Source organism: Oryzias latipes, chromosome 8 (assembly GCF_002234675.1).
Source record: "Oryzias latipes chromosome 8, ASM223467v1".
Classification (NCBI taxonomy): Eukaryota; Metazoa; Chordata; class Actinopteri; order Beloniformes; family Adrianichthyidae; genus Oryzias; species Oryzias latipes.
The window spans coordinates 5,493,511-5,514,780 of NC_019866.2; the positions used below are offsets into that span (position 1 = coordinate 5,493,511).

Genomic DNA, 21,270 nt, shown 5'->3' on the forward strand with positions numbered 1-21,270 from the left:
ATCCAGTTTCCATTGCTCTGCTGCTTTGTTGCACCGGTGGCAGTTTTTTTTTTTTTTTTGTTAACCTGGGTCATGACCAATCTGGTTTGAACGTTTGTATTGGTTTTTTTGCACAGATTATTTACATTTGGTTTTATGTTTGATGCTCTTCCCGATACAAGCCTCTTGATTTGGGACCTGCATATGAAAGCACCAGATCAGCGATGGGGGCCAAGGGCTGCACTCCTGCACACTGTTCTCTGGCATGTTCCAAATGGCTGAACCCACCTGGTCCAGAAAAATCAAGGAGTACGATAAAAGGAAATCTGGAAAACATGCAGACTGCCTGGGCCTTGAAGCCAGGAGTTTCCCACCGCTACACTGGATTGTGCTCTTGTGTGGTAGAATTATTCAAGGTTTCTGAGCTGCTTTAACAATTTCTTGGTGAGTTATCCTCAGGAAAACCTAGATGGAAATAAGCATCAGTGTGTTTAATGTTCATAAAGAGATTTGGACATGTGCCCAAGAACGAATTATTAGCTGTAAAGCAGAAGATAAATGTTGTTCAACATGGTTTTATGGACCTTATCATTTTTAAATTAAATAAATGCAACTTCCTTATTAAGGGGTCTAAAAAAACTAATTAAAAATTAACAGTTTGTGGAAACTTTGTAGTTGTAATAAACACAGGTAATATCCTATGAACTAAATTACTTCCAAACAAGCAAAATGGGAAAAATAAATAATTAACTACAAAAGTCTCTTCTTGTTATCAAACTTAATTTTGCTTTTAATAGCTCCATTAGTTGTGTCAGGGTAATGTGAGTGTAATCATTCAGACACAGACAGGGTTTTCTTTATGGCTTTATTCCTGCTGGTGCATTTTTCAGTATAGGCAAAGCCTACACAGTGAAGACAAAACAATGAATGTGACAAAAGAACATCACTAGATGAGACACTAAACGCACATTATTACAGACTCCATGGTTTTTAATGCCCATTGTCAGTGGAATCCTTAATCAGTCATATTTAATGCAAATAATTACAAAAAAATCCAACAAACTGCCACAACTTTTCATTGGTGATGCTTAATCATTATTGAAATGTTTATTGCTTAGAAAAACCCTGTCAACCCGTCTACTTGGCTCACACCAGTTATTTTATTCAGATTGTTATGAGTGTTTTTGCTCAATCCGATTCCTTCATTTCCATTGCGCATGAACATACCATGAGAAATTTGAATTTACACTTTAAAACAATACATCTGTAATAGGGTTATTGCTTTCAACAATAATGTTTTTTTTTTATTATATTTTCTTTAAGTTTCATTTTCTGCTTTTTTGCCTCCGGATCTCCTACTCCGCAGCCAGTTTCCTCAGGCGCTGCACCACCTCCTCTGCGCTGACCCACGGGACCGTGACCGCCTTGAACTCCCCGGGCATGGCTTCGTGGGTCTCTGTGATCAGCCGGTGCATAGGAAAGTCCCTTCGTGGGAAGGCCACGTCTCGTGGTCCGAGGGAGAGGGCCGGGCAGAAGTCGTTGGCTCCGTCCCCCACGTAGAAGACCCTCTGGAACGGGCGCCCGCGCTCCTGCGTCCTGCGTGCCACGTAGTCCCTGACGACCACCTGCTTGCACATGTTGTCGGGACACCGCTGGCAGTCGTGGGAGTGGAAGGGGCGCATCACCAGCCTGCCATCCTTGTTGAAGGTGGCTGGGTTGGTGAAGATCCTATGGAAGAGCTGGCGCGCGCCGGCGCGTCGCAGCCAGGACTCGATGAAGAAGGTGTTGGCGTCAGACACGAGCACCACCTCAAAGTCCTGCGGGGGCCGGTTACGAAGGAACTGAAAGAGCGTGGGCATGCCGGGGGTGGCGGGGATCTTCTCCATCACGCTCCGGATGTCGCACTCGGTGACCCCCTGCTCCGCCAGGTAAGCCAGTACGCGCTGCATGTACTCATTGTAGCGGCCGGGCTGGTAGGTGTCCTTCAGCCAGCCGGGCAGGTATTGCCCCGGGGCGGCTTGGACCACCATATCATCGCTGGTTTCATCTACGATGGTCTCATCGAAGTCGAAGAAGATGAGGAAGCGTTTGTCGGGACAGATGCGAGCTGAGTGAGAGGCCATTACGTCTGCGCGCGTGGACCAAAGGGCTCCTCTGCGCCTGGAAGGTGAGGTGGGACAAAACAACGGTTGAAAACTCAAACCCACGCCTGACTAATGCGAACCTGTTGCCAAACATCCAAACACTTCCCACAGCATCCCACGCAAGGCGGAACACAGAAGGAAGACTTGGAAAACTCCTTATAAGAGGATGGATGCGTTAGAAAGGAGAATCTACCCTTAGGTTTCATCAGGTTTTCTATAGATACCAAAATTATGGACGCATCCAGAAAACCACCTGCTGTGAACGGATAAGGAACCTTTTCAGAATGAGACGAGCCCACCAATGAGGGGCGAAACATTAGGATTTTTGGAGAGGTGGATCACTTGGTTTATGAAAAAGAATGCCACACGGCGCCCCAAATTAAGCTTGAATTTGAGAAAAACCGAAAAATTATGAAATGCAGTGGCCTGAAACGCTGATTATGTCCATCATTACACGATTACAGACCCAGTTTAGCGGATTTAAGACTAAATATGCGCCCAAAATGGTATGGAAATACTATGCAGCCACCTGGGAGCATCTTTTCAATGCGTAATTACGCAATATTAAACATTTAATGAAGCAAAAACATGTTTAGAAAACAACTAGTTAACAAGTTAATCTGTCTGCGATAAAATAATTTCTAAATAAAAAAACAGCCTCTTAGTCCAGATTAGCAGCAGAATATCAACGTCTAAAATCTGCATCGGGCTTTAAAAAACAACATGAATGGATCACCAGCTCTGGTTCTGCTCCTGGTTGTCGATCAAGTCCGGTCCAGTCTCAGAGAGGAGGCAGAATTCCGCGGACCGGCCGGCGTTTGACGCACTTTTATGTGCGCCTCCAAACCGCGGTGAGCGTGCCCGCGCTTTCAGACCAACCCACTTAATAGCAGCCTTTGCGCGTTCACGGCGCCTTTCAGGAGAATGACACTGTGGGAGGAAAGTGAAGCAGCCCAGAGAGAGAGAGAGAGAGAGAGAGACCTTATGAAAAGCAAATATTCTGCTTCCTGATTATACCTCTTACTGCGCAGGTCAAAAAAAGAAGTTTCTGTTTTTGGTTCACTTGATGTTTACTTAAAGCAAAATTACAATCCTGAATGTAAGAAACTGTTTTAAACCAACGCATAGGAAAATATTCAGTTGTTCTGCGGCTAAAGTATTAAGATTATTCATTAAAAAAAATACTTTCATCACATTGTTTGTATAGCTTTAATCTGAGGGATTCTTTTAATTGTTTTAACTACAGTGAAGCATCCATAGAAAGATGAAGCTTCACTGATTAATGAAGTGCATGCAGCTTCTGACTGAAAACACGATGTGAGGCCCTCCTCTCTTTATCTGCCCGCTGACAGACAAAGCCTCCTCCCTCCTCTACGCCGCACGGCTTAATGACTAACAGCTGGGGAAGCAGACTATTTTCAAACTCAAATGGGAATGGAGATGTTCAGACGGTGTGTTATTATCTCCCCCGGCTCATGAAGTGAGCCTTGCTACCTGACCACCCACTCGCCAGGGCTGACTCACATTTTGCTGTTACCCATCAGAATGCTCTGCTCTCTTACAGGATTATTACAGCCCATTAATGGAGATGAAGGGCAAAGCATGAAAGAGGTAAAGTCCTAATGTGGCCCAAGAGGAGTCCCACATGACGACAGGAGACTATACACTTTCACCTCAGGCAGCTTAAACTATTTGAAAGAAGTCAGATTGCCTTCACAAAACACTAAAAGAGAATATTACTCTTCTCATCACCAAAGTCAAAAGAAAGCTGGGCCAGATTGATGTAGCAACAACCTAAAAAACTAAAAGAAATTGTGCACAAATATGTTGCAACAATCAGAAACTCGAATCTGAAATTTCCCCTCAATCAGCCCCACGCTGCGCTCAGCCCCCTCTTTGTTTTTTAAATAAATAAAAACACTCCGAGATGCAATCATCATGGCTACTTTTCTTTTACTTCTCAAAGTTAGCAGTCAGTTAAATGTACATTATCAAAAAAAGGCCCAACTTTTTCACTTCTCTCATCAGTTTTCAAAGAAGATACAAACAAAAGACAAACCAAGACATTATAATGCTGCACATTTTTTGTACCAGATACAATAATAAAATACACAATGCTACATTAAGTGGTTAAAAATACAAAGGGGAAAGTATAATGATTTTTAAAACCTCTTTAAAGAATATACAATGTTATTTTTTTACTTAACTACTTAAGGATTTTAGTAGAAAGTGCATTCTATATCACAAAGAAAGGAGGAGGAGAATCATTCGGCGAACAGAGACCAGACGGGACACGATGGAACAGAAAAAAATACCCCAACAAACGGAAAAAAAGGTGAAAAAATAGTTCTTTAAGACATTGCAAGGAGGGGCTAGTGTCAAGAAGCCAAAGCAGGAGGAGGAGCATCATTTTAATTTGGATTGAAGAAAATGATTATTTATGAAATATAACGCTTGACAATATAAAAAGAAAAGAAAATGTCCTTCATTTGCTATGGTCTCTTTCCCACTACCCACCTCCACCTGTGATTCTCCTTCCTTCCTTGCCTAAAAACATCCACTCAAAGGTAAGCGCCTCCACCCTTCCCCATGCAGCCACAACTGCACTCTTTTCCACAACGCATGGTTAAGCCCTCCCCCCCTTCCCTGCGCCCCTTCCCACGCAGCAGTAAAGTGCAGAGAATACACACAACTGAAAAGGCTTTAAAATTTTAAAATAGAGATCCATATACTGCAAAATGCTGAATCACAGCAGAAAACGAGAGGACTGGAACCAGCGAGTATTGCAGCAGCATTAAGACCCACAGAATTGGCAGGATGATCACAGCTCTCCAATCGAAAAAGGAAGGACTAAACTCGTGAGGCCAATTTACTGCTATGTCCGTCTCAGGTAGTCCCCAAATACACACGATGATGGGGCACTCTGTAAAAGCAGCTTTTGGTAGAAAGAGCACTAGAGACAACCAAACTCATCAAAGCGAACACACACTTCCTTAAAACACACCTCCAATCTGGGTGAATCATTCACGCCACTGCTTTGATCACATGTGAGCCGATCACTGGAAAAGTCACCCTCTTCCTTTCCCGATGATCCTATCAGGTGCTAACAACAGACTGACGCGACAGAGCCACTCAATACTTTCAAACTGAGTGAATAATCAGAGAACACGTTCCCCTTTAGGCAACATTCAAGAGCTTTAGCCACGCGCTTCTCTGTGGGATCAAAGGATGTCAGTACAGAGGGTCAAAAACACCCCAAACCGTGGAATATAGGCTGAAAGGAAAATGCATAACTTCCCAGTAAGAGCTTTTAAGGTCCCAGCTGGGCTTACTGTGAGTGTGTGTGGGATGACCTTTAACATGGAAACCCGTATTATTTGAACAGCAGCGAAGGAAGGTGGGGTAAATCCCGACGGGGCCACGTGTCCGGCCTCTCACAGTGGCAGTAGCTCATCCATAACTGTACAACTAACAGTACTGAAAGCTGAGGTGGCACTGATCCCCGCAGGGGCATCAGTGGCGCTGCAGTCTTTGTTTTGCTTGTGTGCTTAAAGTTGCGTTTGCTTGGGGGGGCGCATCCCGTTTGACTGAAGTCAACCCCAAGGCGTTTTCGAACCAAACGGCAGCGAGGAAAGCCGAAATAGATCCTGCACGACCAGAGTTCCATACTTTTTAAAGTCAAAGGTGAAAGCAAAATGAGGAAATATATTATCTACTGGAATGGAAAGCACCACATGAACCTCAAACCTGGTCTTGGTTTAAAAAAAAAACCCCAGAACATTTGACATTATTTTCTTGTACACCCCTCCAACCTATGGCACTGCATCTCGCCCTACTGCTGTTGCTCCTGTGAATGAAAGCCTCGGTCTTGGCCTTCAGACAGAAGAGGGCTCAGGTAGAACCTGTTTCAAACATTCATGACACATTTCTGTAGGCCCAGAGGTTTTGGTTGAACTGAAAGATGCTTGGAATATTGCTATGGGAAGGACCTGAACAGAAATGTCAAGTTCTGACTGAATGTGTTACTTTGAATACATTTGAATAAAAAAAAAAATAGAGCTAAACAAATCTTTGAGGAACAGAATACGTATGTTGTCTTCCATCAGCAGCGTTTGATAATAGGTCGTTCAAACCCGTCCACACCGAAATGCCAGTGAGAAGAAAACGGTGAAGGTTCTTCGGTTATAAAACGGAGGTTTTACTTGAACATCTGCACCGGAAGGGGGGCATTAGTTTGAACCTTTTTGAACATTCACAGATTTGTTTAGCTTTAGATAAATCTATTTGACAGAAGAAAGGCATGTCCACAAAAAGAGAAGCCTGCATTTTTGGGTCAGCACTCTTATCAAAACAGAATAGATACGTCATTACTTTAGGAATTAGTTCTTTCTAGTTAGGCTGCACAATGAGCGCCAGCTTAAACATCACTACAGTGTTAGAGTACTGGGCTCTGTCCGTGTGCCGCCTCTGCTGCACACAGATCCTCCTCTAGGTGTCCAGGTGTTCAGGATCCTGCAGGAAACAAACAGACAGACTATGCGACGATGAGATACAAGGCGAAGTGTTGGTGCTGCCTGATGAGCAGTTTAGTGGTGCTGTGGAGCTCCGGGCCCCTTGTCATGTGGGTTCATGTGATGCAGGTAGCTGCTGTCTTCGTGCCCACAGTGATTCAGGGGCTCGCTCTTAAAAAGAGCCGGGGGTGGGGGCAGGTGGGAGACCGGGGGGACAGCCAGGTGATGGTGGGCAGGCTGCGGTGTGCTTGCGAGGTGCTGCTGGGTTGTTGTGAGATGGGAATGATGTAGGGAGGGGGCCGAGTGAAGCGGCACATGGGAAAAGGTGTGTCCAACAGGGCCCGGGGGAGAAATGGATCCCCCTGACGGGCTGAGACCCAAAGATGCCGAGGTGGTGGCCGGGGTGACAGCAGAGGGCCCGGGGCCGGAGGTGGAGGAGGAAGAGGAGAAGGCATTTGTAAAGATGCGGACAGGCACGGGAGGTCCACTAGTCTGGAGAACCACGGGGCTGGTCACCCGGAAACACTTCTCTTTGTGCGCTTTGAGCATGTTGGAGAAGCGGAAGCGCTGGCCGCACACGTCGCACGGGTACGGCTTCTCGCCCGTGTGAGTGCGGCGGTGGCGTTTCATGTTGGGGCGGCTGGTGAAGCTCTTCCCACAGATCTCACAGATAAACGGCTTTTCCCCTGCACAGAAAAAAATGGTTCAAAGTTATTTCCCGCACCAAAGGGTGGAACAGATTGTAAGGGGCACCGAATGATAAGGCGCATTAAGCAAGTCAAAAGAATCAGCAATAGGTCGTCAGACTTCATTACAGGCCTGCACAATAAAATGAAAATGTATTGTCATCGCATTATCATCCTGTGTGATATATTGCAAAAAATGGCGTAAATGGTGCGATAAATGGTTCCCTTAAATATTAAAAACACAAGCTAAAAAGATCTAATGGTAGCATGAGGAACTAATCAAATAGAGCCTTTTACACATTTGACCAATCAAACAGAGCCCTTTAACTCTTTGACCAACAGAATGAAGCCTTCTATGATAGAGGCTTGCCTCCCATGTAGACGGGGGTCATTTGGAGTATAATTTAGGTTATGTTGACTCATTTAACACCCATGAAAACAAACAACTTCCAAACTTATGCAGAGATGGATTTGTATACCGTGCATAGAAAATGGTAAGTGTTTAGATGATCACCGTTAGCTCTGTGGGGAAAGTGTGTGTGTGTGTGTGTGTGTGTGTTAGCCGATTGTTGCCGATTGTTGTGTGTGTAGCCGACTGGGGGTGATGCTGGCATTGCAGACTCTTCCTCTCTCACTTTATGTTGTCTCAACGTGAGAACCCGCTAGTTTTTGCTTCCAGTGGACGTAAATGAGCGTTTCAGCTTCTGCGTTCAAAACTGTGCAGCTTCAAAAGTTTCCAAGTCCATTTTTGGCCTCAACGTACAAAGTGTTCTCTGGTTTGTAGTGGCGAAAATGTGTGTCCTTTTCCAAAGAAGGGTTGGCAAAATGAAAATTGATCACGGAGAAATTAATAATGGTGGCTTGTGCCTGGTCGGAATGTGTGTCAGAATAGAGCTGTGGAAGAAAAAGCCTGGAGCAAGACTCAAACGGTTTGCACCACTTTGACATTTGGCACTAAGGCTCTTCCAAATGGGAGTACATGCACTAGGATCAGGTACAGTAGCTACAGTCCAGTGTTAACACTGAAAGCTCATTCAAAAACCCACATTCAGCATGTCCTTGAACTCGCTACACATGAATTAATCCATGCGAGGCGCTCAAAGTTATAAGGTGCACTATTGCTTTTTGTAAAAAATTAAGGCTTTTAGGTGTGCTTTATACTGTGGAAAATATGGTCGTTTTTAAAAAGGAAAATAAAAACATTACAGGCACAGATGGAAAGTAATATGACGCCAAAGCTTTTTCTGTAAAATGTGCCATCTACAAACTTTAAATAATCAGCTTTTCAGAAATATTCCTTTTACAGTTCTGTTGTAAAAATGCAAATACCCTGCCATCTTGAATTAAAGGTCTTTACTGTCAACCCACTCAGCCTGCAGGAAGCCATTACAATTCACACTTTGAGCAGAGAAGATGTGAAAGTGAACAACAGCGGCTCGGTTGGAATGCCGCTCTCATTAACCTCCCTCTACGGAGCCACCGATTGTGCCCGCTGCCACCCACACAGCCATCTATTAACAGTCTGCTGAAGGGCTCTTATTCTGGCATGTTATGTGTGAAGCTCCTCCACACCAAGTGAATTTCAAAAGGTGACAGCTAATGCACCGGAGTCTGGAACTGTTGCATTCACTCTTTGGGAATCCAGCATCAGTAACCCAGACTTCAGCTGCATGCCGTTTATGCCGTCTATTACAGAGCACGGCTGGGTGTGTCTCCTCCTGGATGAGGCTAAATTTGTCGGTAAATGTAAGAAGACTAGAGGGTAGCGTAATTACACATCACAAATATAACCGAGTGAGTGTGGTGTGTCCACCCACGACATCACTGCTCAGTTTGTTCTTGGAAATAGTAGTGCAGTGTGGACAGAAAGCCAGAAGGATGAAGAAAAAAAAAAAAACTACATGTGACTGGGTAGTCATTAAAAGCAGAAATATATGCAAAGCTCTTTTTTGATGGTAAACATCTCTCTCATTGCAAAAAAAAAAATCTTTTTATAGGACACGCCTGGATGGCTGTGAGTTCATACATTTATAAATTATCCATCTTGTTGTCAACAAAAGGAAAATTCCCCAGTTTATTTTATTTATCTTGATAAAAGGGTCACGAATGACAACCATAACTGAATCTTAGAACATCAAAAATATCACTTCAAAAGGGCCTCAAACGCCTCGCTCCCATCAGTTCTGGAGGAAAGCATCAGCGTTGTACTTTGGGTCCATCCGTGTCACTGCTTTATTTACCAAAGATTACATATCGATTCACTGGTTCAAGCTGGAGGCCAAACTTTGCTCTCACCTGTGTGCGTTTTCATGTGCTCATCGAAATACTGTTTCATGTTGAAGTCCTTTCCGCACCACTGGCACATGAACTGCTTGTGTCCGATGTGGATGCTCATGTGGGAGCGCAGCTGGTACTTGTACTGGAACCGTTCGTCGCAGTTCTGCCGCAGAGATTGGCGGGAAATGCAAATATAGCAATTTGTTACAAACACAGATGAAGAAACGAGCACGTTTAAGATACATCTCAAGACGAAAAAGAACTTCACTTCATAAACTAGTGAGGTGGTTTTAAAATCTCCCATCGTTTTCCTGACGTTTGCAATCGACTGATTTTAGAGATAAAACTGAATAAATAACAGATTATCAAGGGCTGTATAATAGTTTCCTAATAATTCCACTGGCCTACTTAAACACAGTACAAACACTGTATGTTTGACCTGCAAATCTTTCTCAGTCTGCTTCTTTTTTTTTTCCTGAGGCCCTACCTGATTAAACAAAAAAAAAAGCTTGTGGTTCATCAAGGTAAGGCCACAAAGATTAACAGGCTATATGTTAAAAGACCCCTTAAAAAGCACACACTGACATTATAGAGTGTGGGATAACTTCAAACATTTAATTAGAGGAACTCCACCCATTCAAATGTTCTCTTTGCTACATCAAAAATGCCTGTGGAAGGAGCAAAACACCCCCTTCATCAACACTCCTGCCTCCTCCAGTCAGAGACGGTTAAGATAAATGGGATGATAAAACGCAAACGCATTTATAATTGGAAGTGTTGACAACAGAACACTTTTCTTCATCTACTGCAGTGAGATTTAATCCTGTAAGGAGGTAAGAGCTAAGCTGCACCCGCAACAATGACTGGAAAAGTACCACACACACAAATCTGATCGCCTGGTGAAGGTTCTGGACATAAGAGTGCAGAAATGCACCAAAAAAAACTCAAATGTTTGATTTTATATGAACTACGTTAATTAAATAGTTTAAAAGAGGAGCACCAATAGGTTAAGTATTCAAAGTTTTATTTGTATTCTTTTGCATTTTATTTAGATTTTAAAGACCCACTCTGATGCCAACTAGTGTTTTAAACATTTTCTTGTGGAATTTTACTGATGGTGGAGGACACGCTAAGAAAATTTAGCTCAAAATTGCATTTCTGAGTATTTCTTCGTTGTGAATCAAGAGCAGACGATTATAACAAACGTTTACATGGGACACACTTTCGGTCAGAATAAATCATTTGCACATGCGCACTTCTCTCTAAAATAACAGAAGAGGAAATGTGTCCCGCTGTAAACAAGCCAAGCTGCCACATACATGTGTGTGGCAGCTCGGTAATATGCGAGATGATCTTCTAAGCGTGCTTTTGTTATTGCTATGGTTATTATGAAGCGCTCATCATTTTATCGGAGCAGCCGGTCGGTCCTGTCGGTTGGTCCTTCTCTGGATCGAAACACCGTCTATGCATGACGTAAAACCAGAGTAGTAGTGACCCACGATGGGAATGAACGGTTTACATGCACAACGATCGGATCAACAATCGGCATAACCCACCTGTCTTGATCGCAAAGAAATTTTGATCCGAACGAGTCTGATCAGGTGAAAGTATTCCGACTGGCGTGTTTACACGACGCATTTTTCTTCCCATCAGGGGTTCATCCCGGTTACTTTTGTCCATCTAAACGCAGCTATTGTTTTTGTGACGTAGAAAACATGCTGGGTGGGCCATAAGCTCTGAGGCATCCACTTGTAGATCCACGTTTGTCTTTGTTTTCCTCATCTGAGCTGAAATCCGACTCAAAACTGTGCAACTGGATGGCTCCGATATTGCTCACTATTTTTGTTTCAACGCTAATGTCAGGTTAGAGGTATGAGGGGCTGTAAGCTAGCAGGAGGGAGTGTGAACTGATAGCTCTTGGGTTTTGGGTGATGGGGAGTGAGGGTTAATGGAGTTTGCCTAAAAACAACAATTGACGGATAGATCAAAAGATGATCAGAGTGGGTTTTTAAAAAGGAGTCATCATGTTTGTGGCCTAATGTTAAATCACAGTCCATTTCTTTCATGTGGAAAACATCTGGAGTGTGGAGAACAGCACACATCTGAAGCCCACCCACCCACAACAGCTAGAAAAACCATGGTAGGAGCGCCTCACCTCACAGCGGAAGGGTTTCTCCCCCGAGTGCTGCAGAGAATGAACTTTTAAAGACATGCTGCGTTTAAATGACTTCCCGCATGTCTCGCAGGTGAATGGCATGTCTTTTGTGTGAGCTGCAGATGGAGGAAGAGACTGATCAAAGAGAAGCAGATACCTGGCAAAAAACAATGGTGTTTTTTTTTTAAATGAAAACACACTTGAACAAGGCCAGGGGTGATGTAAGAGCTAATGTAGAGATCATCATGCTCCAGAGACAAATCCAAGAAAGCAACCTCTGAATACATGTTAATAAAAGCGTGTGACATCTAAACCAAGTGCTTGTGAATATGGAGCTGTTAGGACTTAAAAACTCTGGTGGCTCATTCCGCAGGGATTAAGGTCACGAAGGAGGATGGGAACACCATAAAAATACACAGACCCAACTTACCAACCATGTGCTTACGGACATGAGCCATTGTGTAAAACTTCTTCTCACAGATTTCACATGAGAACTTCTTCTCTGCATAACCATGCACAATTTTAATGTGCTCATGCAGCGACCACAGCTTCTTGAAGGACTTGTTGCAGGAAACACACTGGAATACAAGCAACAAAAGACAATCAAGCAATGAGAACCATGAAAACTGCTATTAAACTCTGGCGCCCTCTTCTGGGAGTAAATTGAATCACAGAGAATTGGGATTTTTCTACGGAACTGATTGAAAATAGGTGCAAATAAAAATACAAAAGATGTCAGAATGGATTCATAAAAATGTTGAGCATGTTGCAGAACATTTAGGATGCTTTAAAAAAAAAATCACTGCTGAAACGCTCTTTCATATCAAAACAGCAAGAACACAAATCTGTGTCAACATAGAAAAAGCAGTGAAGTGTCAAAAAGTTACTTTTGCTCTCATGGATGTCAGAGAAAGAATTTTACCATGCCTTTTTGCCGGCTCGCCAATTCTTTTCTTTTTCTCTCATTTTGAGAATAAAGCTTCCTTTTCTATTAAACCAATGCAGATATCCTCATTCATTTGGACTGAAAGTTATCTCACCGTTTTTTAGCCACCTCTGCTTTTGTTAATTGCCCTTCAAGAAAACTCTCACAGTAAAGTGTTGAACCTTCGTCATTCTTAGCTAAAATAGTTTTAGCATTTCAGCATTTCCTTTTGCAAAAGAGCCAAATACAATGAGATGAAATAATCTAACTTTCTTAGAAAAGTATTCAAATCAAACTTTCATACAGCTTTTTTTGTAGGACAGTCATAATACCACTTTAGAGCAATATGTAGAGGGTAGTTTCAGATTCAGCATGTGATGAATTTTTCTTTTATTTGACATTATATCTCTAAAAACCTAAACATATTGTTGAAATAAAAAATGAAAGTCAAAAAGTGACTAATGTCAGAAGCAAGTCATTAATAAATTATGCAACTGAATAGAATAATCTATCAAAACCTTCCATCCATCTTTAGAGCCCTTTTGGAGTCACCCTCCTTACTGTTGGGTGAAGAGGCGGTTCACTCTGAACAGGCAGCCAGTCTGTTGCAGGGACGCACAATCACATGCACACCTCACGACAATTTAGAGACACCTATGACCTGAACCTATGAGGCATGTTTTTGGAGTGTGGGAGGAAGCCAGAGTGCCTGGAGAAATCCACGGATGCACGGATAAAAACTCCATTTATCAAAACAATTAAAAAACTTAAATGTATTCAACTGCCTCATGTTGACACAACACTTCTTTAGGGTGAAACAAGTGACTGAGCTTTGCATTACCTGGATGTTCTTCTCACAGTCCGTTTGCTGATGAAGTGCCAGCTCACTCTCCAAGACAAACTTCTTGCCGCACTTGTCGCAGATCTGCATGCGCCTGTGGGTGACGTTCATGTGCTTCTCCAGGTACCAGCGTGTGTTGAAGACTCTTGGACACTTTTCACATGCCAACATCTCCTTTTCCTCCATTTCAGACTTCCCTCCTCCCACTGTGGTACCAGCAGGAGAAGATGCTGCCCTGGCTGACCTTCGCTTGCTCTTTGGAGACTCGATGTGCTTTCGTCGCCCCCTGGTGGTCATTCCAGCACTGGCAGCACTCAGAGCTGTTCGGAGGCTTTTCCTCCGTGGCTGGTTGGTGGCGGATAAGCTGCCGGCACCTCTGCGGGTTCTTTTCGACCGTATAATTGGACTCCCGAGCTCTTCCTCGTCGTCGTCTTCTTCTTCTTCTTGTTCAACAGGACTGTCCTCATCCTCCTCGTCATCCTCTTCTTCTTCCCCCTCATCGTCTTCATCAGTTCCAGGTCTCTCCGAGTCGTCTGCTGAGGTTCCAGTTTTGTTGTCTCCTTTGGAAACATGGAGCGTCTGGTTGTTCAGGTTAACCTCCACGATGATCTGCTCACGCTTATAGCCCTCCTCATCTACATCGTCTTCATCATCATTGTCAGTGTCATCAGTGGACGTTTCATTGCCTGTATGCGACCCCTGTGCTCCCGCCTCCTGTCCCACCCCTCCCTCTCTGAAGTACTGCTGATGCTGTGGGGGGACATGTTGAGAGGACAGCTGACCCAGACTGTGATCTCCGATGGAGCCCCTGGCTGCCATTTTTGCGTCCACCAACACAGAGTAGGGCTTGCCACCAACCTCCCTCTTATACACCTTTTCCGTCAGCTCCAGGTCTTGGTTGGAAGCATGGAAATAAGTCTGGGACACTGGAGCCCTATGTCCCTCCTCCTGTGACATCCCGCCAAGGCTGGGAACAGAAACTTCCTCCTTTAGGCTCTGGCAGGACTTCATGGAGACCCAATGAAGTGGATGGGAGCACAGAACAATGCCAACAAAAAAAAGAAAAAAAAAGTTCTATGGTGCCAAGCTGGACTTGCTTTGTCTGCAAGGAGGAGAAGGGGATGCAAAGCCAATCCCCCACCCCCTTACTGTAGAGACAGGAAGAAGGGGACGAGGTAGTGAGTGACAGTCAACCGGATTCAAAAAGAGCATCCATGATGTCCAAGGCAGGAAAAACCGCTGGACAGACATAAAAAATGTCCCAAAGCTTGCTCCATTTGCTTAGAAATCTCCTTTTATAAATCCGGTTTTCGTCCTTTGAGGACTTTAGCTGAGTACAACCTTAAGTCCTTCAAACTGTAAAGTGAGCGAAGGCGAGCTGATGGCCAGATAGGATGCTGCTGAAAGGACCCCGGTCTTGCTTGAACAGCCATTTACTGTGCATTACCTGAAAAATATGATTAAAAAAAAAAACAAACAAGAAGGATTAAGGATGATATTTTAAAAGGCTTCTTCCGCTTCTTTTGATTCTGTGACCTGAAACTGTAGCCGTACTGTCGGGTTTCAAGCTGTGACGGCTGCAGCCACCCACAAACGTTTCTGTTCTGCCTGTGGGAGTTGTAACGGCTTTCATAAATGAAACGTGAGTAAAATCAATTTCAGCAACTCAGCTTTCTAAATATCTCTAAACCACAAAAGAACCACTTCACTACCAGATACAATGCAGAGATGCTTTAATTTCTGGAGTGAAAAACCACAATTTCAGTTAATAAAAGTGACTGGCGTGTTTACAGCATAGAAATAGCCAAAGGTAAACCTCAAAGCTGGATGGTAGCAAGAGAACTTTGCTCAAACGAAATACGATCCCAGCGCTGCATCTAAAATCAGAAATGAAATCGTCCACATTTCCTTTGTTTATAAAAAAAAAAAAAAACTTACCTCAACTGAAAATATCTTTTCAGTCTCTCAAATGCATCGTTAAGGACTATTACAAATACTTTTAAAAAGGCATCGCTGACATAACCAGAGAAGCACTGATCAAGCAGATGTTAGTCATTTGCTTAAGACAACACAAATGCATACATTTCCCCATTGACTGTTAGAGAGCGTAGTGTAAACCACAACGCTGGAGCTTGTATTGCAAATACAACCACAGGAAACCGGAGGTCTACCTGACAGTGGAGCTTATGTGCTACTTATTCTCCATCATTACAATTCTAAATGAGAAAGAATTTCAAAATGATGCTGAAAAAATAGAATTTCTGTAGAATATTAACGGTATCATTTGTAGAATGATGGTTTTGTGTGCATCCATCCTTCAAAACGGTGTCAGCTTGACCCCCCACAGTCCGCTCAACGATCGGTGTGTGCAGGAGGCAGGAGGGCGGTTGCTTTGCTTGAAAACCTCTTTGAGCAGAAAACAAAAGGCGCATTTCCTTTCTTGGAAACAGCAAACATCCTCCCTTAAACATCTTCACTAACTTCTTATGCTTCCATGTTAACAAACAACCCTCGGCTGAATGCAAAAAGAAATACTGCAACAACAGGCTTTTGTGTGTTTGAACATTCCCTTCACAGATAACATCTACTTTGCAAGTTTATCTTCAAGGTTGTAGCAAAAGTTTGCAAACATGTTAAAGAAAATGTGAAAAACACAGGAATTTATGACAACGGCAAAGATATGACAGTAAATATTTATGTGTTAAACATAAATTAAACATAAATTTTTAAGTGAATATAGATCCAAAAACATTTCTGTTCTGTTTTTTTTAATTGCAGAAAAAAAAATCAATCAAGATATGAGAATAACATCTGAAACTTGAAAAATTTTGCGTTACTTTTAAACTTCCTGAGGTGTGGCGCAGTGGGTTGGTAAACAGAAGGTCACGGGGTCAAATCCTATGTAAAGTCAAAGTGAAGTTGCATCAGGAAGATTTATGTTGTAGTGGTAACGACAAGAAGAAAATAATTCCCTATATTCATTTCTTCTATTTTGATCTTTTTACTGATCTGTTCTTCCACTCAGATTTTTAAATACGGTGCATTAAGGGGGGGGGGGGGGGCACCTGCGTCCTTTGCACACCGACTTGGATCCTCTCTAAGAACTGAAAAACACTGAAGAGAGCTTTAGAATCACAGGGGGAGGGAGAGCTTGCTACTGACAGGGCAACTTAACTCACGTGGTTGTCCTAGACACAAAGCCTAGCAGATTATCATGTGTATAGATGACAGAGCAATGTAAACGGCACGAGAAAATAAGAGCCTGGACCTGCGTTAACAAGCAATCTGTTTACAGTCCTTTTCAAGCACAGACACGTCAGAATAATATTTAGAGGGATTTAAAAATCTATTTAAACGGCTCCTCACAACCAACACGCTGTTGCAAACCGTAATGATTAGGTAAAGAGAAAAAAAAGAAGCATAGTAAGACTAGCTATACTTGAATAACCGTTATCAACACCACTGATGAGTCATTTTTGGGTTTCACTCAATGTGAAAAAGCGGCACTCCTTTGATGTGGGAATGCTGTAAAGCGGCGAGCTCTCAATATCAATGACTTGTTAAATTTCGAGGTCAGAGCTCCCGAAAGCAGTGGCTGCAAGAAACCCTTCATTTTAAAAACTGCTATAAAGCTTAAAGTCACATCCTGGCACACAAAGAAAATGACAGTCTGTGACGGGCCATTTCACTAATCCAATGAACACTGAAAGTAAAAATAAAACCTGTTGTGAAAACACTTTTTCCAGCAGAACTTTCAGAAAGGTGCTGAGAAAACAAAACTTATCTAATTTATAAACAGGTCACAAAACCAGATATGTATTATAAAAGTGTTATTGGGAGCACTTAACTACAGAATCAACACTTTTGGGCCAAAGCTGTCAACTTTTTGGCTATTGTGACAATACAGTTGAGACCTTTGTCGTCTTAATCATCTTCTGAGCTATTTTCAAAGTGTTCCCAGTGCTCTTTTAATTACGATTATGTTGTTTTTATCCAAAATCAATAAACCTGTGTCGTTTTCTAGGAGACAGTTTCAGCAGAGCGGCAGTACTTCATTAGAAACCTGTCTCTAAGTTAGCGCGGAGTAAGCCCACCTTAATTCTTCCTACAGAGGACCAACGTGGATCTAGTCATATACAAGTGCATCATCAGAATAGAGTTTGTGGCCCGCCCAACACATTTTCGACGCAACAAATACAATCTTTTGCAAACAGCTTTTTTCGTCTGCTCCCGATTTAAAAAAATACCAACGCCACCGTTTTTCTTTGTATATGCCCTCTATAATCAGAAAAAATGTCACAACAACATGTTAAAAACAAACTCCTCATCAGAGTGGCTCTTTAACCTTGCGCCCCGAACCCATCAAATCTGTGCAACCTCTTTCGTCTGGACACTAAAGAGCTTGACCCTTGTAAACCGATGGAGGACCATGTGAAGGTGCAAATTCCTTACACTGTCCAAACTCATAAGACTTCGACCAGTTCACTGTGCAGAGCACCACAGGGGCACTGCAGGCCTCTCTGTTGGTATTTGGCCCCTAAGCTCATAATTGGGTCATGGAGCAGTTTCTTGGGTCACGCAGATCGTTTAGAGTATTACGAAAAGGCTGAGGAGTCAACTCCTCCCCCCATTATTTTTGTCTCGTTCCTGGACAGGACCATCATGCTAATAAGCATGTCAAAACCCACACAGGTCAATTTCACCTCCGATTAAAAAGACGCAAAAACAAGGATGCATGTCCGAATAAGAGCAGAAAATACAAACGTATGCAGTTCTGCCAATATTTTCTGAATAAAATCAAAACAGCTGCAGTTTTAGAAGGGAACGCAAAGGGTTAACACTAAAAAGGCAACACTGTACAGCGAATAACACAAGCAGGCCTGGTCAAGCTACTTAGCTTGCTAGCGACTGTCTTTAGATACCAACCTGAGTACACATGACAAGCTAACTCGGCTACATTAGCTCGTGATGCAGTCTGCAGGTTACTTTAGGTGCACAATAGTCACACACACTTGCACAAGCGAAGCCCTCAAACGACCAGTTTTGCTGACACACAATATTTTCAACCCGATGAGAAGACTTTCACTTTTTTAACCAGCAACCGTCCGATTTGTTGCTAGCTAGCCAAATAGCTAACGTCAAGTAAATAGCAATTATGTCACGCTTATTTTCGATTGTGCACAAGGAATTTAATGCATGACAGTCATGGAGCCCGCACGAAGCTAAATAGACAGACCCGTGTCATGCTTTGTTTTGTTTGTACCCCTCTTGCTGCGCGCCGCTGTCCCAACAAAACCCCCTGCCCTGCGCTGGAACTGACAAACCCACTCAACTCGACACACACACATACACAGACAGTGCCAAAGTCAGCGCTCGGTGAGCTCGCGCCGCTCCTACCGCTGCTTCGGACGCCGGAGATCCGCGCGGACGTCTCCCCACAGCTGCCATGGGTGTCATTCACGTGGAACACGACGGAACACGGCGCTGTTTTGTGTTGTGGGTTCTTTGCTGGCTTACCTCCGTCGAGAGCGACCTTCTTCTTCTGGCGTTCGCGCAATCAATCAGAGTTGGCAGTTGCACAGATTATTCAGGGTTGCACTTTTTTCCGCTCCCTCCAGATTTGCGATTTACACAAGCCGGTGCTGTCATCTGTATTTGTTAACAAAATCCGGGGGGTCAGAAATCTTACATGCTAAAGTGCGTTACAATCCTCGGAGAACAACCGGCTCCGCTACGTGGCCCTTCCAAGAAGTGGCGCGCGCCACCGCCGTCCCGACTGCCGTCAAATGAGCAGTCGTTGAAAATGCACAGTGGATCCCGCCGCCCCTCCACCGCCACCCGCGGCAAAAGCTTGAATGTGAGCCTGATCCAAGCAAGTGAATGTAACTATATAACTCTGTAGAACAACATTTAACTGTAGGTTTAGGTTACAGAGACATAAATTACCAAAGTGTCTGCCACAGCAAGCCACAAGCTCTGTACTCCGCTTCGTTACCATGTATCCACTTAAGGACGACTTGGTCCATGAACGTCTTAATTTTCTTTATCTGAGTTGGCATCTGACTTAAAACTGTACGGCGGAATAGTTCCAATATTACTCACTACTTTTGTTGCACTGCTAATGTTAGGTTGGAGGTGAGAGGTGTGATAAACACAGGCTGTAAGCTAGCAGGTGAGAGTGTAAACAAATGAATGATGGGAAAGGGGGCGGGCTTACCACGCACCAACCGAGCCTCCCACAACTCAATAGGTGAATTTAATGAACTCCCGCTGCTCTGCAGAAACTATGTCCTAGAACAACATGGTGACATGAAATGTATTGGCATTTAAAGAGTCACTTAAAAACAACAAAGAGCGCTTCTCACAGATAATAATAATAATAATATTGTGCTCTTGTGGCATTTTCTCATCATGGACATTATTTATATAAGAGATGTGCTGCACTGCAGGAGGCAAATGTTGGACACAATGACAGGTTTATGAGTCCCCAGACCCCCCCAGGCAAATAAAACAAGACGTTGCAAATTTGTTGTACCTGTGAATTTTAGAAGCAAAATTTCCTTTATTGTCGTTGTATGCACAACAAAATTATGATGCTCCCACAGGTGTTAAACAAAAAGGATTAGATATAAAACTACATTTTAAGTTTTAAAAAAAAAGTTTGAACTATGTAAAATCTAGTGGGATTTTATAAGGACCACCTGTCTAATAATCATGCTGTCTAGAAAAAACTAAACTAATCAGCATCTTGATATGAGGTGGGATGGATTATCTCAGCAAAGGAGAAGTGTGAACAATGTTTGAGAGACATTATTTTGTGTAAAAAATATGTTTAGCTCATGCTGGTTTGCGGCGCCTTCCATCCGTGAAACCCGAGTTCGACTCCGGGCTGCTCCCTGTTCCCTTCTCTACCTCTGCTGGTTCCAAGCCCAGTTTGAGAAGGTTGCGTCAGGAAGGGCATCCGGCGTAAAACATTGCCAAATTTACCATGCGACTTGTTCGCTGTGGCGACCCCTGATGGGAGAAGCCGAAAGTGGAAGATTTTGTGTAAAAAATGGTTCAGCTCTTGGAATTCATTTCATGCAAATTGGGAGCAAAAACAACTGTTCTTATTTACACCCATTTAAATCCCACCAACATTCTTAAAACGGCAACACTAGAGCTTTTGCAATTTTATGTTGAATGAACGTCATTTAAATACATGTGGTTAAGTAGTTATGGCGCTTAAAAAATTCATTTTCGTGGTAAACCAAAAAAATAGTTTTCTACAGCAAACAACTGGTTTAGTATTGAATATTTTTACATTTCAGTGAATTTTCCACTAAGTTTATGTAATTTACGTTCTTTAAATAAAACGTTGAAATTAACTGACACTGTTAAGTTTGAGGATTAAAAAAATTGAAACGTGGCAAATTTCAAATTTGTTCCTTAAACTGAGTTGGGGCAAATATAGAAAAAAGGGGACCTTAAGGCAGTTTGCGTTTTCTCATTGGCTGAAGGGGCACTCCCTTGAGTAAGCCCCGCCTCTTCCCTGTGACCATGCTTTTTAGTGGGCAGGGTTGGGTCTAATTCTTACCTTGATTGTTTAACCCTTGTGCTATCCTAGGCACTTTAACATTGGGAGTGGGGTCATCTAGACCCACTAGACAGTATGCTGAACCTTTTTTCTTCAATGATTTGTGATCTTCACTGGTGTCCATGGATTACATTAAATCTTTCCACCTTTATCCACCTTTGTCATGGTAGGGAGAA

General features: G+C 43.1%; 2 protein-coding genes across 4 annotated transcripts; both read right to left on the minus strand.

Moving 5' to 3' along the window:
* Window positions 1–830: 830 nt before the first annotated feature.
* LOC101167458 (probable phosphatase phospho1) lies at window positions 831–4,747 on the minus strand. The gene is made up of 3 exons (XM_011477917.2): window positions 4,705–4,747; window positions 2,860–3,130; window positions 831–2,139 (listed from the first exon to the last, which is right to left on the minus strand). The coding sequence occupies exons 1-3, from the start codon at window positions 4,745–4,747 to the stop codon at window positions 1,335–1,337; spliced, it is 1,119 nt and encodes a 372-aa protein (XP_011476219.2). The 3' UTR covers window positions 831–1,334.
* Window positions 4,059–19,383, minus strand: znf652 (zinc finger protein 652). 3 transcript variants are annotated; one of them, XM_004071557.4, is made up of 6 exons: window positions 19,036–19,383; window positions 13,519–14,965; window positions 12,183–12,330; window positions 11,753–11,868; window positions 9,616–9,760; window positions 4,059–7,320 (listed from the first exon to the last, which is right to left on the minus strand). In XM_004071557.4, the coding sequence occupies exons 2-6, from the start codon at window positions 14,527–14,529 to the stop codon at window positions 6,710–6,712; spliced, it is 2,031 nt and encodes a 676-aa protein (XP_004071605.1). In that variant the 5' UTR covers window positions 14,530–14,965; window positions 19,036–19,383; the 3' UTR covers window positions 4,059–6,709. The 3 variants fall into 3 exon arrangements, with proteins under 3 accessions (XP_004071605.1, XP_011476220.1, XP_011476221.1); XM_011477918.3 differs by lacking the exon at window positions 19,036–19,383 and adding an exon at window positions 18,916–19,023; XM_011477919.3 differs by lacking the exon at window positions 19,036–19,383 and adding an exon at window positions 18,755–18,855.
* Window positions 19,384–21,270: the final 1,887 nt, after the last annotated feature.